Source organism: Pterocles gutturalis, unplaced genomic scaffold, assembly GCF_000699245.1.
Source record: "Pterocles gutturalis isolate BGI_N339 unplaced genomic scaffold, ASM69924v1 scaffold16129, whole genome shotgun sequence".
Taxonomy (NCBI): Eukaryota; Metazoa; Chordata; class Aves; order Pterocliformes; family Pteroclidae; genus Pterocles; species Pterocles gutturalis.
Window position 1 is genome coordinate 23,711 of NW_010130964.1, and position 19,021 is coordinate 42,731.

Here is a 19,021-nt window from a genome sequence, read left to right on the forward strand (position 1 = left end):
GACTGAACCATTTGGTTTGGCTTGTTTTTGGTGTTTATCTTTTTTTTTTTTTTTTTTTTTTTTTTTTTTTACCTATAGTTTGGAATATGAAAGCAGGGCAGAGCTGGACTTTGGATGTGGGACCAGGCATGTGGTATCACCACGTTCTCCTGGGCAGCAGGATGCTGATCAAACGTGGTCATGTTGCTGTGACTGAGGTCAGATGTTGATTGTTTCTAGCTTCAGGCTGGCTCCAGCCTCCAGGTTTTCTGTATTCTTTTGTAGTCTAATTCCTGAGACCTCATGAGTTGTCTATTTAACATATTTTCCACTAATACTGGAGACACAGTTACTCCCTGTTCTCTAAATTTGTGTCACACTGTGCCCCTTGGTTGTCTCTTGTAGATCTTAAGGATGTCATGAGACACGAGCACAGGGAGTGGACATGCTCTTCAACCAGCCAGCTGTGTCATGGACATACAGGACTGCAAGAACCTGCGCTTAATGATTATTGTTGTCCCTTTCATTCTTTTTCCTGCGTGAGATTGCCTTTGCAGACAATAGCATAATACCTGCCTTAGTTCTGCGTCACATAATTTGGGAGCGGGGAGATCTCATTAAATCCTTCAAGCTGATTCTTACTCAGAACAGTAGCATGAAAACTCAGACAAATCTTTGCCAACATCTGGAAGTTTTTGCAAAAATAAGGCAATGTGTGAACAAAGAGCTTAGCTGCCACCCAGCAGCTACATCAGCTGCTTTGTGGACACAGTCTGCCCCAAACCTGCCTGTTTGTGATTAGGTTAATCCCTGGTTTCATAAACATCGTGTGCTTTGCTGGTATACACTCCTCATATAGAAATAATCTCAGTAATGAATAAGAAATTTCTAAATAGCGTTGTGACCCAATAACAGAGAGAAGACAAACTGTTCCATGCCCAGTGAGGCTGGCAAGTGTAATATAAAGTATTATTAATTTCACGCTGCATTCCTGTTGTAGCTTTCCAACATGATTTCTCATGGGCATGAAATTATCTCTCGCACACTATAATGACAGGACACTTCCAGCGTATTGCTCTGGACTGTAAAAGTTGGGCCACATTACTGGTATTTCCCTGCTTTCTGTTTCACTACTCAAGAGTTTATTTTTTTATTATTTTTTCTTGCCAAGAAGGGCAACGAGACCCATGTTGCTTCAGGCTGTAAATTGTAAATGAGTAGCATGATGATCTGTAACTTCGAAGCAAAGGTCAAAGGCTTTTTTTCTGTGTTTTTTCTGTGTTCTTTAACTGGATCTTCTTTGATGTTTACACTGCACATACATCATGATTATTATATCCCGCGCTCTGGCATTATTAATGCAACTACAAATGAGATGACTCAAGTTATGAACAGCCAGTGCTTCAGTCTAATGCAGACAGATATAAAAGAGGAAAATGAGCTAAATAAAAACACTTATTAAAGGGATTGTTCCCTGGTGTAAATGTGCTTAAAGAGAGTACGACTAAATGGGAGGATACTGTTCCTTTCTGGAGTCATTTTGCAACCCAGAAAATCTTTGTTCATTGATTTGAAAAATAAGAGAAGATTTTGGGGTAAAAATAAGGAATTTTAAATCCTCTCAGCAATATTTCATTATATGCCTACTTGTTTCATGAAATTAAGCTAGTGACGGTTTGCTTTACATTTTATGTGGCACATTTAAAAACCAGTTCTGTGCATAGACTGGAGAGCTGCAGAATTCCCAGGGAAAATCTCAGCGTTATCAAACCATGAGGACACAGCTTTTATTTGAGGCATAAAATAGAACAATGCCTTATCTGTTTTAAAAGCTATTTTCTTATAGAAGTAGGTTTGTAAGAACGTGCAATATCTCACAGAGAAACTTGCAGCTGATTTAGCACTAATTTACTCTCTTTTTTTTGATGTTATTGCAGTGGGTTTGGTGGATGCTTTTTCTGCTGGATGGAGAGATGTTACTCTAGAGGTGCTGCAGGAGCATCTCTGCAGAGCAGCCTTGGGATGCTGTGGGTACCTGGGGCTGGCAGCGGGATGCCATCCCAGTGCACATCCCAATGTTGGGTTAACCATTTTGATCAGTGTTGTGTTAAAAGAAAAGTGCTCCATTTGGATGCATTTACATGCAAAGGGCAGTGACCAGTAAAACATTATTCTCAAAGGTTTATAGTGGGACATTTGCAAAATTAAACCCTTTTCTCCCCAGCCATCGATTTTTAACGCACTTCACAAAATGGGTTTTGTCTTCAGTGAAAATGATGTAACTCCAGAGTCCTGTTACTAACAAGTTCAAAGTGTTCTTAAACACAAGCACATCATGTAAGGCTTTTCAGAGCCTTCCATGTTATGCATTTTGCAAAGATTGTGGTTTGGAATTTAATTTCAATTTTAATCCCATTTAGATCTCAGTGCCTTTGTCTTTGAAGCAGGAGTAGTCAAAATGGTGACTGCAGTTGAAAAATACTCATTTTGTATGCGGAGTAACAACTCTTTAATAAGAAATTTTACTGCAGTATCTTAATGTGCAGTTTTATTTGCCTATTATTTTTAGCGAGCATTAATAAAGCCTTATGTTTGGGGTTTAACACCTTAGCTATTTCCCATCATAACAGGTTGAAATTTGGCATAGCAGTGGCAAACTTCATTTCAAAATTCTCGCAGAAAATTGTAAACAGCGTATTGCTAATTCTTAAGGATTTTGTTAATTTCCACACTTTGAAGCCTGTCAACTTAAATGTCAGATAATGTGACATCCATATGGACCATTAGATCAATGAGAGCATAGGACCAGAGCTGCCTCAAAGTGCACATCCTGTAGTGACACTTCTGAAGTTCTCGAACAGCCAAAAAGAAGAAAAAAAAAAAAAAAAAAAGCAAATTGTCAGAGTTACAGTAGGAAAGGGCAAGACAGCTAAAACTGTCTTAAAAAAAAAAAAATCCTTCATTCTGTCATTTTGGAAAAGTTCTGAAATTTCAGTTTCCAAGTTGTGAATATGGTGCTGCAGCAGAGATCTGGTTTTAAGCCAGCTTCAGATTTAGCAAATTTTGAGCATTCAAAGTGCAAGCGGAATGCTTTCCACCAGGCTCTATCTGGGTATTAGTCTGGTTGATGTTTATTTTGACTTTATGTGGACCACGTCCTAACATTAGAACATCATATTTTTTTCTCCTTGCTACAGAGTAATAATCCAAATGTTCTAGTTCCCATGGATACTTTTCTCTCTAAAATTGTTCAGATTCATGGAATGTGAGTGCAATTGACATTAGTAGTATGTTGTAGTAACTTACAATATCCAGGGTTTATAGTAAAATATTCTATATATATTATACAGTTCATACTAAATAGCTGGAATATCTTTTATGATTAAAGCATCAGTAACGGTGTCACTTGGGCAGAAGCTGCATTACACTTCATTTGAGGTATATTCATTTTGGCAATGTAACATCTCATTTGACATGAACGCGTATTGCACTATTGATTTTCATGGGTACTAGAATAATAAAAACATCAGGCAGCAATAAAGAAAAAAATGTGCTTTTTCTGTATACACTATGTTCGGATGCAGCTCAGAGCCTTAGAAGTAAACATAAAACCCCTGTTGTTGTACAGAAATATGAAGCACTTTATTTTACACTATGCAATGTTCGTATAGCAAGATTTTAACTCAAATATTGTCTTAATTCTGCGGAGCTAAGCTCTCTTAAGCATACTGCACAGAAGTGCTCTTTCTTTAGAGAGGGTCAATGACTTTCTTTTTCCTTGCTTATTTCCAGGAAGGCTGATCTACTATAAGTTTTACTTATAGATTTATTTTTTTTTTTTTAACATTACAAATTTTGAGTGCTTGCCAGGCTTCACTCCTAAGCAACTCTGCTACTTGGTATAACCAAAATTGAGCAAAGCCTTGGAAGAAATGGTGTCCAGTATGTCCAGTCCTGGAGACCTTGGAAGGTCAGGAAGGAGCCTGTGACGGTGACCTCCTACTATTGTATTAGCATTGATACATGGGAAATTTCCAGTAGTGCTGACACTACCAGTTACCAATATTCCCATGGACTGAGTTAAGTGGTAGAGAACTCAGTGGAGGTGGGGAGAAACTCCTGATTTTACAGTATTGCCTTTATCTGCAGCGTCTTGGGCACTAGGTGTTCCAGTGCATCCAACCGCTTTGGAAAACTGTTTATTGCTATGTTCCTGAGCATATTTTTCAGGAAATATGAGTTAATAATGTGGTGTCATCTTAAGGTACAAGCTTGGGTAAATGATTTTCAAAGTAACTGATCTTTATTTTTTTCTTTTCTGGAGATGATCTTAAAAAATTATATTTGGATTAAACTGGTTTGGTTTTTATTTTAAAGAATTTTTTTTGAATAATAAGTTCAGTTCAGGTGCAGAAGAATCTACTGTCTCATGGTAAGGAAAAGGCAATGCCCACAAAATCCTTTGTCTGTCTGCTATCCATTGCTGACTCCTTTTCTTGGTGAAAGTAAGTCAGTTTTTATAACACCTTTTAGCTTTCAACATTCATTAAGCTAAGTTGAAGGTGGGGGTTTGAATTTAATGCCTTGGAACAAAACAGTGGAAATATTTCTCTTCTATTTTTCGTTTTGTGAAATGAATTCAGACAAAATGAGTTTTGTTAGAAATCAATAGTTAATTGAAAGATGTGGTATGTTTTATCATTAGTTGTTAAAAAGAAACTCCCAAATAGTAAAATTAAGTTTTTAGTGCAGGCTATTTATGGAGTTTATTGCATTTTTATGTCATTGTTAGAAATACAATGTGTTATTAGAAATGTGTATATTTCTTAATCTTACATATTTCTTAACTCTCAAATCTAAATTAAAAGATATTATACCAAGATTGCTATTAATTTACTTTCTTTACAAAATCTTAGGCTAATTGGCTGGTGGGGTCATGACTTCAAGACACGATTCCTCATGGAAAACAGTATGTACTTGTATAAATTTTCAGTTTTACCTTAATTGATGTGTTTATATAAAGCCAGCTTCACTTTTATAGTAGCTTGAGTAGAAAGGATAGAACTTTGCGTTTCCTCACTTAGGTTAAAGGTATTAAGCTAAACTCATCTCAAATATGGAATGGAATGGAGTTAAAATAAATGTGGGAAGAAATTTGGTCTCTGGGCATATGGGTCTGACTGTCTGCTTCTAGACATTTTGCTGAAATACCTTCCAAATGCAGCTATAGAATATGGATGAAACATTCAAAGTATCTCAGTGAATTAACCTCCTAAATCTCTAAGGAGCGAGGATCTGCTATCATTCGCTTGGGTAATACCTTACTTTAGGATTAACTCCACTGGAATTAATGAGAAATTACATAAATAAAGGTAAGGCAACCTGACATAAGTCATGAAATGCCACTAATGTTTCATCATCTCCAAATTCCTTGCACTGGTTGAGGATAAGTAAGACAAAACCCAACCTGCTCTGAAATAGCACTTTATTGTCCCAACATGAAATGAGGACTCCTTTCCAAATCTGACAGCTAGACTGCTCAGCTCCATTTTAGAGTATGACAGAGAGAATATCCTGAGGGATCAGGAGGAGAAAGGAGCTTTTGGGTTCACTTGGTTGTTTTGTTCTTAATATATTTTTAATTTTCCGTGGCAGAGCCCGCTGATGTGACTTTGGCTGGAGAGCACAGCTCTAATAGCCTCAGCCTGCTCTTTGTTTTCTGACCAAATGGAAGAGAGTGGCACTGCGGAAAGCCAGCAGGAGACACAAATTGCCCTGAAATACTGTTAGAAGAAGAAAAACGTTGTTGATTCCTTTCCATGGGCGGTTTATAGGGGAGAAGTTGGGTAACAGTCATGATGAAGTTAGCCAGTCTGCCGTGCAGGAAAAGCGTTTCCTCTACAGCATCCTCTTGCTCCGGTGCTGAAGCATGAAATATAAATGGTGACACAGAACTTACAGCGAAGTTTTATGGATTTATTAAAGACATTTTTGTGAAATTTCACAGCCTCAAGTCTACGCAGCTTCTCTAAGAGGCCTGAAGCTACACTTAGCTGCATATGCCGTCTCCCGCGTGTCTCGTCAGTTTAATAAAGTTAAGGAACGTGATTCCCTGCTCGTGGCAGCGCCGTGGCTCCGCGCGATTGTGCCTCTGCTGACTCGGGTTTTCTCTGGTTTGTGCCAGCGTTCAAAGAGATTCAAGTGTAAAGGTGGTTTTAACACACACCATTTAAACAAATTAATTGCCATTCTTTAGTTCCCGTGAAGCTGCTAATGAGGTCTTCCACTGGATAAAATTGGGCTTCTCTCGAAGTTGAAAGTATTAGCTGTGAACAGATTACCATTTCCTTTTAATGACCCATTCCTACAGGCCACGTTAGTGAAATATTTTATTGCATGAGGACGGACGTCAAGATAAGGTCCAATCCATTAAAAGCAAGAAATCAAAACCACTAATATGTTATTCCTTTTCCAGAATTACAACTAAGTGAAGGAATTAATGGATTTCGGTTATCGAATCCTCCAATTTTACTGGTCTGTGCTTTGCAAGCTAGCTTAGAGGTAAGTAATTTCTTTACTTTGAGCCTGAATTTAAGAGCATAAAAATGTTAAATGAATGTTATGCATTTTGTTGCTGCCTCCCTTCAAAAAAGTTTGTAAAACAGTTAGAAAGCAAAGGGGGGGAGGGAATGAGAAACAAACAAAATCACCCCACAACCCTGAGAGGCCAAGGCCTTTAATAAATGTGCTCATCCCTTCACTGTTCTCACAAACCTTGCTGCTGGACCCAGTATACATGAGGTTTGCACCTCCAAGCCTGACTGCTACCATTGTGTTTGTCCCAATTTTTAGTGGCTCGGTGTAAAGAGCAGCTTTTCCCACAGATGGATTCAGAGCTTGCCTCAGTGCAACTCATGGAACCATAGAATCACAGGATGGTTTGGGTTGGAAGGGATCATAGAGATCATTGAGTTCCACCCCCTGCCATGTCCAGGGACACCTCCCACTAGCCCAGGTTGCCCAAAGCCTCATCCAGCCTGGCCTTGAACCCCTCCAGGGATGGGGCATCCACAGCTTCTCTGGGCACCCTGGGCCGGGATAATTCCTTCCTGGCTCGGAAGGGGTGACCCATGTGCTGAAAGCCCTCCGATCCACCTTGGAGAGCACAATTCCACACTGTCTGACAGCATGCAGCTGTTCTCCAAACACCTTCTGTCACCCTGCATTTCATATTGAGACACAGCTGCATTTCTCTTACTGGTACTTCACTCCTGAAATGCAAGACTCTGGGTCTTTGGGACTGGAAAGGATCATTTTACATAGATTTCCCTACTACATGCTACTATATTAAAAAATTTTCCTGAGCTGTTTTTCAAGCCAGCCTTGGTTAGCATGTTTTTACCATCAGCAGAATGGGAGAAATGTATTTCTCCTAGAGTTCCATTAATGCTAGTGTAACAGCAAAACTGATGCTGGAACAAAGAGCAATGTCCATACACCGTAAGTCCCTATTTATTTACTGAAAAAAACAGCATCTTATGCAAACAAAGTTAGAAAATTGCCAATTGTGTTCTCTCCGGCTTACACGCAATGCTAAAGGACTGCAAAAGGCACAAGCAACGCTACTCATCCTGCATGACAATTTATTTTGTTAGTCCTTAAGCATCCAGTATATATTTTTTAAAAAACTTTATGTGACCTTCGAGACAAGCTGAAAGCTATTCTGCTATGACCCAGATTGTCAGCGTTCCAGTTTGTGTGGGTTGATGTCATTTAGCCCACTGCAGGGAGCCTCCGTCAATGAGGGCTGAGCAGTTTCCATCGCCTCCCCTTTCTGTGCCTGCATTACCTTTTGGCACAGCCAGGATTTCCCAGTGCTAATCACTCTAATACAGTGGGAAACAAAATAGTTTTCACGTCTGGCAAGAGATGGCTGGTGAAATTGCATGCCACCTTCACTGGGACACATTAAGCAGAAGGCAGTGTTTCCAATGGAAACGATGAAAACTGCAAGTGTTAATGCATGTTATTCCTCAATAATGCTTAAAGTGACTGTTATGGTGGTAGCTGCTCCCTTTTATGGAAAAAAAGGGAGTGCTCTACAGCCACATTTAAAAGATCTTTTTCCTAAAATTTCACCCAGGAGGCCAAATATTCCTTGCAGAAAGCCTGAGCAAACAGATTTTTGCATGCAGCCTAAGGAGATCCATCCGTCAGCCTGCTGCAAAGCCCAGAGGAGGCAGGTTCATAGAATCATAGGTTTTCATTTTACATCCAGTAACGTGCTGAGTGGTCGTGTGTGTGCTCTGCCTGCCCGTGTGGGGAGGGAAATGCCTCTAGATTTTTATTGACCTGCACAAATACCAACTGCTGGCGGTTCTGGTCCTGGTCACATTCATTTCCATGGCTGCACTGTCTCCGTGCAAAGTCTGTCTTGCAGCAGCCATATTTTTTGTTTCACAGGAAAAATAATAGAAGGCTTTTGGTTTTGTGCAGTGACTAGTGGTTGTGATAGAATCATGGAGTAATTCTTGGGATGTCCTACAAAAGAGTGATTTCCAGGTGCTGCTGGAAACTGGACCTTATTTTAAGTAGGATTCCTGAGTTACCTCTTTATATGCTCTTCCAAGTTCTATGATATAACCAAGCTTAAAAGTACTACTCCTTCAGTGTGGAGCAGTGATTTCTTGAGTGTGAAGACCCTGGACTTTCATACAGGACCTTCACCTTGCCTCTGATTTTGCAGCTGCAGTCAGTGGAGGCATACCTGTCCATGAGCAGTGAGATGGCATTTACGTGCCAGGATCTGATCTGAAGCGACCATCGGGTACTTGCGTGTCTATGTCTTGTCATCCTTCCCTGAAGCTACTTGCATGGGAAGAAGAAAAGGGGGTTTTGGGAAAGGCAGGGCTGAATTATTTCCGGGCTCACGTTTTCTGTTGTTCCCTGTAACTGAGCCTTTCTAGAGTACAAGCAGGAGCTGCCTGACCTCCTTCTGTTCCCCAACTCTTCTGCCGCACGTTTTGTTCTTGTTGGTGTGGCAAAGTAGTGCCATTTTTAAGGAGATTTTTAAACAATCACTTTTACGTGTTTCATGACATTTTGAGTTTCCGCAGCTCACCAGTCCTTGTAGCTGTGTAAGAGTGAAGAGCTATTAAAACAGAATCAAGCAAACATTTTTTTTCTAGCAGAGGAACAGAGACAGAGCCTGCAACCCTGCCTGTACAGGACTTAAAATGTTAAAATCAATACATTTATAGATATGTTATATTTTCAAAGACAAGAGTTTGCAGATCAGTCATGAAGTTTCAGCCTTGCCCTTGCCTTTTGTTACTAGAGCTACATACAAGGAAAATCTTGCATGTGATTTTGAGTTTCATGTGGCCCTACTGAATGTATAGAGAATGTATGGATCCTCTTCAGATATGCAAAAGACTACTCTCTCAGCAAACTGGTTTTGTGTGCAAATTCCTTTATGTAGATATGTCTACTTTAACAATAGACAGAAATGTCTTTCGTTATCTAAAGATGTTATCTAGAATGTCTATCTGATATTACCACGTGATTCCAATGATAATACATACAAATAAATCTGCTACCTAGTCAAGTAAGAATGATGGTTTGGTCCCTGCATTACCAAAACTGTTTAAAAAGCTCTGAAATAGCCTTAGACTTCTTCACTTTTTATTTTCCACAGCAGCGCGTTACCATTCTAATTATTTAAATTCGTTACAGGTTTTTGGTCAAACTACAATGAAAGCATTGAGGAGGAAATCTGTTCTACTCACTGGTTACTTGGAATACCTGATCAAGCATTACTACAGTGAGGATAAAACAAATCCAGAGAAGCCCTTTGTAAAAATAATCACGCCATCTCAGGTCGAGGAAAGAGGCTGCCAACTCACCCTATCTTTTTCCCTTCCAATCAAATCTGTGTTTAAAGAGCTGGAGAAGAGAGGAGTAGCTGTGAGTAAATCAGACTTCATCTTCTTGTACGCTGTTTTGTGAACCATACCAAAGTTATAGTATTTGCTTTTATTCAAATATAGCCTTGTATAAGCTCAGAAAAGACTGATGAAAATTGCTTACATAGCATCTTCAATTTATTAAGACAAGTTATTTTATAAGTCTAATAAGTAGAGTTATTTTATAAACTATTTGTTAGTCTGCAGATTGTCCTTTATTGATTTATTTCCAATAGTTCTGTGAATAGCACCTAGGAGTTGCTACTGAGGCTAGAGGCATTTTATGGGTGCGTTATGGTGGGAGGCATTGTGGATTTGAAGCTGATGGTCTGAACAGGAGTGATAAGGAGATGTTCTTTGCGAGGCATCGAGGTGGAGCAATTAAAAGGTGTCATTTCCTTAGAGATGAGTTTTAGCACTCAGAAAAAGAGGCCACTGAATGGCAATGCCACGTAACGGCACAGTTATAGGTGAGCACTGCTCAAAAAGAATACAAGCTAAATTTGAGGCTGTACATCTGGTGATTTAGAAGTTCTCGGAGGTAAAGCGGATAGCGTAATGCCATATAAATGATATATGGGTTTTATTTCTGCTCGTGACTTGTGTCCCCAAAGGGCAGCTCTTCTAGGCTAAATCTGCTGCTGTTTTTGTGCTGCCAGGGAATTCCAGGAACTGCTGCTTTTAAGAGGGCAGGGGGCCCTACTCCTTTGGCTTGTCTTCACGATGCAGTAATATGCTTCCAATGCGAGAGATTATCTTATTCAGCAAAATGTCCAAAGCCACAGATGGGGGTAAAAAAAATACTGCAAGCCCTGTGACATTGTCCCTCTAGTACCAGACACTATCATACTGGCACGTGTCTGCTTTGTGGGGGCTTTTTTGCCACCAGTGTGCCTCTTCAACTATGGTTGCTATAGGTGCTAAGTTAAATTATGGGGATACATAGCTGGTTTGGAGACCCTCAGTGGCACTGCTAGAGTCCTGCCCCTCCTGAGCCTTGCATCCTTTTTTAGGGAACACACCACTCTTTTTGCTATGTTCTTCACAATAATGCTCCTTGGAGTAGTTTCTCGGTGGTCCCAAATGTTTCACATGTGTTTCCTTCTTGGTCTAGTCATTCTTCCTTGAAGACAAGAATGACATTTGAAAAACATAATCTGACAGATAAATATGAAGTGACCTGAATTTACTAAACGTTCCCTTTCTATTTTGCAGTGTGACATGCGAGAACCGAATGCTCTTCGCGTTGCCCCGGTTCCTCTCTACAATTCTTTCCGTGATGTGCACAGATTTATTGAAATCTTGGGATCTGCAATTACATCTTCAAAACAAACAGCAAACAATACTCCGCTATCTGCTTCTTATTGATGGCTCAGCTGTATCTTTTAATCTATTTCTGACTAAGATGCATTTATCCCGCTGAGCAATTCTTTGCTTCGAGTAGACTGAGCTATATCCTATGCAATTTGCAAAAAAAATGACTGTGCTTGAATAGTTATTTACAACAGACATAGTTTTATTAAAGCTCATATTTCCACTCTGCTTTGACTTTGACTTAATGAATTAGTATGCTTTGTATATTTTAATGGGGCTTTTCTTAAACATGTTATGTACTTTCATTACATTAGCTTTGAGAAGCATGGAAGAATTGCTATCCACTAGAACAGGAATGAGAAAAAAAAACTCATCTTTATTGTAAAAGTGATGCATAATAAAAAGTGGAAAATAGACAAATCACCAACGGTTAAAAGATACAGTCCAATTTACATTTTTAATTTATCAGTTCTATTTAAAGTACATAGTATACTTGAAAAGTAGAAGTTGAACAATTAGTTGTTTAAAAACTGTTAGCTACTGCATACAGAATTTTTCAAAGGGCCCAACATTTTGGAATTCTAGTTTAATGGTTTAATTGAAGAATGAATTTGTGTTGTGGATACCTTCTTTAGTGTGATACAGTTGGCTAAAACAAAACATTTACTCTTTATCTTTCCAGTTAGTCATCTTGGAGGTGATCTGCTTGTAAAGCTGAGAACAATGTTAAACTGGTGTAAGCCAGTATCAAGGACTGTAGGAGCACTTGCTGCGGTTTTACCAAGGCTTATTTTGGATTAGGCAAAATGAACGCTGGCCTGGTTAAGCAGCAGCAAAATATCTTATTGTTAACTTACAGCGTGGCCCAAATTTTTACAGAGATTTGAAGTAGACAGCTACAAGCAATGAAGAGAAACTGCTTACAGTTAACCAGCGCTTTACTCAGTGTTGGATTAAGACATTAATAACACCTTGGCATAAATGGCAACGAAGCTCCTAAGTCTGTAGCTATTCAGCGCTCTCACTTTTTCAAGAACCAACTAAAACTTTCTCTCTGATGATACTCAGTGTGTCTGAATTTCAGTATGAAACACTTAGAAAATTACTTTTGGTAATACTTATTTTTATTTGACTTCAAGATTGAGGAAGGATTGGGGGGAAGAAGGGAGGACTACTCCATTTTGGCTCAAGGGCATTTTTGCTGGTTGAAATTTTCACACTCTTTAAGCATCTCCTGCTGCACAGGGAAACCCAAGGGACTTCACAGTGTCTACTTTGTGCTCTAAAATTCCCTAAAAATGGGTAATTTTAAAATCCCTGCTGCAGCAATATCTATTTCATTGGTCGTAATGTGTAGGGGAAAGCTGAAAGAAGTGCAAATAAATCCTTTGTTGGTATTTTTAACACCTGTGAAGAGTCAGAACAGCTTCTTAAACTAGAATATTGTTCTAAAGATGAGCAGAGGAGTCTTAATCAGTTGGAAAGCTCTGGCTCACTCAAGAGGTTTTGATTACACTGACGTCAGAGCTCTTTAATTCATCTGAGACTGTGTCATTGTATTGCAGACCAGGTATCTGTACTCCAGTGGCTGCTGTTTTATTTTTATTCTTACAGCTGCAGCACAGCTACTTTCATCCGTCAAGTGACACGATGTTAGAAAAGGACCATTTTCCATAAAGTGACTGTTGATGAAAAAAGCACTGAATATAAAACTGACAGTCCACAGTGTTGAAAAGGGATTTAATTCACCGCCAGTGCCTTTGAAGGACTTGTGCTGGGGTACAGCTCTGGCTAACACTTATGTCTTCTCTGTAAAGTTAGGCAAGCTTAATATAAATCCAGATGTGACACTAGGTGCTAACCTTATTGTGCTATCAGCTGAAACTCGGTTGTGTGACAAACCCAGGGAGAGTAAGAACCTCAAAATCTCTTTCTAAATAACAGGTGGACATCAGGTTCGGACTGTCTTGGAAGTGACAGGGAGAGAAATGGTGAGTGTTGAGGTGGCAGTTTGGCCTCTGCAGTAAATTCACAAACTGTAAAGACAATTCCTTGTGGTTCTGATTGAGGAAAGTGAACCAAGCAGGGCAGGTAAAGTGCTTGCTGAATCTGTACAGTCCTGGTTTCAAAAGATAACAGATTATTAATAAGTGTTTAATATTATTTTGTCTTTCAGCAACACTTCAGGCTATAGGTACAAATATTGACTTTAGAAATAAGCATTTGTGTTCTATTTGATGGATTTGATTAAATTCAGTGTGTCAAACCTCACTTATTTCAACTTTTCTGAACTACTCTTTTGCCAGCTAGCTGTGAAGATAAACATGAAAGCTCCTTGCTTTGACAGTCATATATATAAATTCAGAAAATTATTTTCCAAAAAGTGATGGAAGCCTATATTGCATTTTACCAACATAAAATTGCAGCATAAGCACCAGTTTCACATGGTCGTTCTCTACTTGTAGTAAAAGTTTTGCAAAATGAATAATACTGAAAGTTAACATTAGGTGTCAGTATTTTACATATTATTTAGTGAGAGAATATCAAGTGAAAGAGCTTCTGTGCAACAAAAAAAAAAAAAAAAGAGGAATATTAAAATTTGCTTCAAATGCTCTAAGTTATCTCAGTTAGAGTAATACCAGGAATAATTATGTGTGAAATAATTAATTGTATATACCCCGAATGCTTCTTGCTAGTTACAGCTCTGATTTAAAATTCTGTATTAAATACTCCTGCTTTCTAATTGTAAAACCACGACACATTTAGTTCTTTGATTGTCTGAAGAAATTACATTTTTCAAGTTAAACTGCAAGACATGAGTGTCTGTAGATGACAAAAAATTGATACCCAGGTAGAGTGATAAAATGCCTATAAAATGAAAGAAGATAAACATGAAGATCCCTGGTTCTATGTGATCTTTCTCACCACAACAAAATTTAATACTGTACAGACCTCTTAAACTCACTACAACTGTTGAAAATGCAAGGGAAAAATACTATAGGATCCACTTGTGCATTTTTTTTTCCCTGTTCGTCATGGGAAGATAAGAGAGAAGGAGAAGTCCTCTTGCACAAGCAGAAAAGGATGCTTGTGTTTTCCAAAAGAACAGTACAGTCTGAGTGGGGGGGGGAAGACATTATTATCTCATCTGAGCTTCTTGCATGATTGAGAAGGGGAAGGACGTGACCTGTTGGAAGAACTTAAGTTACAAAATGTTGGGAGCCCTTGGTCTGACTACTGCAGAATCCACCTTGCTTTCATTTTATCAGCACAGTATTATACATTGGTAAATTAAGAAAGATGATAGAGAGGGAGAAAACCCAACCTAATCTGACCCTGTGAAGTGTTACGTTCTACAAAAAGCAAGGATGGAAGATAATGAAACAAAATAATTAACTTTTTAAGCTATGTTGCTTTACATGATGGTCAGGTTCCCAAATAGGACTGGGTGCAGGTGGGAATTGCCTGTGAAAATCCAGCCCCAAGGGTAGGGATGGGCCTTGGTTGTGTTCAAAAAAGTGAAAATAAGCATCTAGGGCTAAATCTACAGTGGTCTTACAGGGTATGTAGACATCAAAGCAGCAACAGCAATATAATGAAGACATGACTGAGGCAAGTGCGTTATTTCATATACTCACTTATAAAACCCAATAATTCCAGAAGCAATTAACGGATCATGATCCACGATATTTCAGAGGGAGCTGACCTGCTTTGAGACCCTTCCAAATCTCAGCAGGTTTCCATCTGAACCTCTGGGCATCCAAACTGATGAAAATGTATTTCTGAAAAGCTAGTCACTCTTTATGACCAGCTGAGGGACAGTTTTGCTTCGTAAGCTTAAACTTTTGTCAATATTTGTGAAATATATTTAGAAACTTGTTCAGAAATGAATAAGTTATAGATCAGTAATTCATACTTCTTTATATTCCAAGTTTTTTATTACCTAATCTTACTCTTCTAAGCATCATTTTATGTTTCTAGTTAAATATAAGTGAGAATTGATTGGGGTATTTCTCAATGGAATTCTATCTTTATTTCATCGTAATTGCTTCATATTTGAATAATGACAGATGAACTACTTCATTCAATTGCAGTTTTAAGGCTTTGAAGTCACAATAGCAGCAAAGGATTTAAATCCTGAAGCCATTATTATGGCAGAGAAGACATCAGGGAAAAGGAAAACTTATGATTGTGTTAATTTTCTAGACAGAAAAATACTTCTGTGGTTGCACTTTATTTTTTCTTTTCCTGGACATTTTACTAACACCAAAGGATCCACTAAACTTCAACAAAATGAAGTAGCTGCAACTTCTAGCAAAACAAATGGCTTCCATCTACCCTGAGAGAAGACATTAGAAATGCTGAATGAGAGTCCGCGCTGTAAGTAAACTTCTGTAGTTATTTTGCTTTGGAGCTAGTTACAAACCATTTAAAATTCTAGGCAGCTGCAATACTGTATTTCACCAATAAAGAGTTCATTAGATCTTTTTTCTCTCTGACATTTACATCTAGTCCTGAGTACATGTTAATACTCCAAGGTATGAATTTCAAAGTTCCCTTTATCTTTATGTACAGTTTTAAGCAATTAATCAAATGATAAAAAAATAGCTTTAAAAATAAGAAACGAATTGTGAATTTAAAGTATATGTTCAAAAAGTTTCTATATTATAATTTGTGGAAGACGGGGCCTCTTATCAACTGAGCAAAGTGCAGAAGTTCTTTTTTTTAAAAACAAAACAAAACACCCTTCCATTTTATTGAAGGAGTTTGAAGAGATCGTCAAATTGTTAAAACATGACCAAGTCATATATCCAGGATAGTTCTTTCTCTTAGGAGGCTACATCAAAGTGGGAGAGACATAGGAAAATCATTATTTAATACGTTCAAAATGACTCCCACGTGGGGCAAGATTTATCCAGGCTTCTGTAATAAGCATGGGGGCAAGCAGCATTGAAACCCCTTCATTTGAAATAAAAGCAAATGGCAGTTTTATCATCGCAGTGCCAAGTATAAAGATGAAGATATATATGAAAACTTTTCCAATTCTTTCTTTCAAAGCATGTTCTGAATGAAAAAAAAAGTATCTGAGTGCTAGAAATACCACTGCAACTTGAAAGGAATGATGTCTTCTGGGATGCCACCTGCCCAGCAGCATATAGATTGTGTAGGTACCCCTAGAGATTGCAGGAGAAGTCATGGTCTCACCTGTTGGAACACAGAGCAAGTTCTCTGCTGCTGGTGTTCCTCACCTCTTCCCCAGCCAGCGGGGAACTAAGGACACAGCTCGATTTCTATGGTTCACCGTCCTGGTTTTCAGTTTTACTGATGATGAAGTTCTACTGAAGTGTATTTCGAGACCTCACATTTGTTTTTCTAGAGTCTAATGGTTGATTACGCTTCCTGCTTTCCTAGATCATACCCTGTTTAATATACAGTTGTGCAAAAATGGCTTATTGAGATAATGGCATACAACATGTATAGTGGCGTACTGAAAAATAGTGGAATTTGGCTCTTAAATTGATGTGAAAAATCCCATTTGTTATTTTTGTTTGACTTCCAACTTGAATATGGTTCAGTGACAAATTAATTTAACAAATTTGTAATCCTCTTTATAGCATCTAAGCTTTATCTGTTGTCGAAAGAACTTGAGTTAGATAAAGTAAACTCCTTGTGGACCAAAGCAGGAGTGACAAATACATTGAATTTTGGTAAGAAATTACTCTCGACTTCTCAAATTTAACTAAGAAAATCAAAAGCTATTGCTCTGTATCAGTATGGATGAAGGATAATGCTATGGGTCGATTTTTGAAATATCCTTAATTCTGTGAAGTCTGGACATAGCATACGATTGCTTCATTATTTTAGTATTCTTATTTTGTTCAAACTTTCTTGCTTTAACTGGATATTAAAACTGAAGTGATAAAATACCAGAAAAAGTATGAATCACCAAAATTACATGCTGAAGTCTGTTATCTTGACATTTTTCTGAATGAATATTGAAATACTTAGCAAAAAAATAAAAAGATCTTGAAGTTCCTCCATCAGTAATCAGACCCAGACTTTACTTGAAAAAAAATCCTGCTCGTATTTAGTTATGAAAAGAACACTCTTCATTATAATGATGTTCATTAAAACAAATGCCTTGAAAGACTACCATTTTCAATCCAAAGGCTCTTCAAAAAAACCTCTGAAAAAACCCATAATCTACAATAAATCTACCCTGGAAAAATCTTAAGACAGGAAAACATACCGATTGAATGTATATGATATATATGTGCATCTGTATGCGTATATAGGTCTGCTCTTTTTTCAGAGAATCAGGAGGTTTTGTTCTGTTTTCTCTTTTTTTTTTTTTTTCACATTTATAGAAAGTGTAAGAAGTGATTTAAATTGATGAAATCAAACATTCAATGAAAACAAAGCCGTTAGCTCTGAAATAATACATCAGTTTTGCGGGGCTATGGATCCTTTGAACTTGGATGACGTTGTCTCTGAGGACAAGATGTTTGATGAGTTTTAGACTTTAAAGCCTTTAGTAGGAAAAATTAGTCTAGAATCTGTTCCTGTAGGATGGGAAAAAAAATCATTCACTCTTCAAAAGCTCAGGGAAAAAAATGATGTCATTTTCTATTTCCCTTAAGTACCTTTCCTTCAGATGCTTATATTGGAAGAGGCTCAACAGCCATGAATTTAGTGGCTTATGCTTCTAGTGATCTGGGCATTTATGTTCTCTCTGCACAGATTATTGAGGAGAAAAAAAGAAACAGAACCCTTAGAATATAAGGATAAAGGGATCTATGGGTAAGATGGTTTTAAAAAGCATTGCTGACTAATTTTAATCTATTAATTTAATATAATGAACATAACGATTTGTGTAAAATTACGTTACCCCTGTTATATGCCAAATCTGTTAGGAACAGCTGCTTTGCATTCAGTATATCATAATGACATATACTGTGGAGTTATGTTTTAATTTTTTTTCATTAAGGTCCTTTTTTAGCCTTACAAGCTTGTGCATGAGGAGAGGAGGTCTGGTGCTGTTAAAGGTTATCCAAAAAACCTCTCGGCTCTGTGAAGAAATGAGTAACGAGTGCAAGTTAGTTTGGAGACCCTGTTCTACGGGAAGAAAAAACAGGGTTAAAAAGTCTCATGAAGAATATTCTTCCTAACAGGCCTAATGTTTACCGCTTCTTTGCTCAGAAGAACTAGAAGGGTCATGATAACTGAAACTTGAAAGAAAGGTGAGGGAACAACACAAGTGGGGAGGTGGGCTAAAGGGACTATAATTGATGGACTCTCTATAAACACAAGGGCTGCAGAAGAGATGTGGTTCTGGTGCCATTCCCATCTGTGTGCATGACAAAGAGTGGGGGCTGCTGCCTGCAATGACACACCTAACGTCTTAAACTCTCTCTCTCCCTCTTTCCTAAGTCCAAAATTCTCCTAAAAACCTAAAAATATTCTCTAACACTAAGTACCACTTGCCTTTTAAACTGCTTAATGAGACCCTTTTTCCTATTGTAGAATCATAGAATCATTAAGGTTGAAAAAGACCTCAAGGATCATCATTAGCTTGTCTGGGCTAATAGAAGTAATGGATCTGGATGAATGCTTTTCACAGCTCAGAAGGTATAATTCTGGCTGATAAGATATTAGCTTTCTAATATTTTTACTAAACACATCCCCACATCAGGCAAGAGTGGAGATGTTGTAAGCATGGCACTAGGCACCTGCTGTCATAGTGATTCTTCTATGATAACCTA

At 38.1% G+C, this 19,021-nt stretch overlaps 1 protein-coding gene across 1 annotated transcript in view; it reads left to right on the top strand.

The window, feature by feature from the left end:
* KYNU (kynureninase) overlaps positions 1 to 11,480 on the top strand; it is a gene marked incomplete at its 5' end in the record, with an annotated part of 35,166 nt that extends 23,686 nt beyond the window's left edge. Inside the window, 4 exons of the mRNA XM_010080429.1 lie at positions 4,896 to 4,948; positions 6,455 to 6,540; positions 9,715 to 9,945; positions 11,160 to 11,480. Of these exons, the coding sequence (XP_010078731.1) occupies positions 4,896 to 4,948; positions 6,455 to 6,540; positions 9,715 to 9,945; positions 11,160 to 11,312 (523 nt within the window). The remainder of the gene's footprint in view (positions 1 to 4,895; positions 4,949 to 6,454; positions 6,541 to 9,714; positions 9,946 to 11,159) is intronic.
* Positions 11,481 to 19,021: the final 7,541 nt, after the last annotated feature.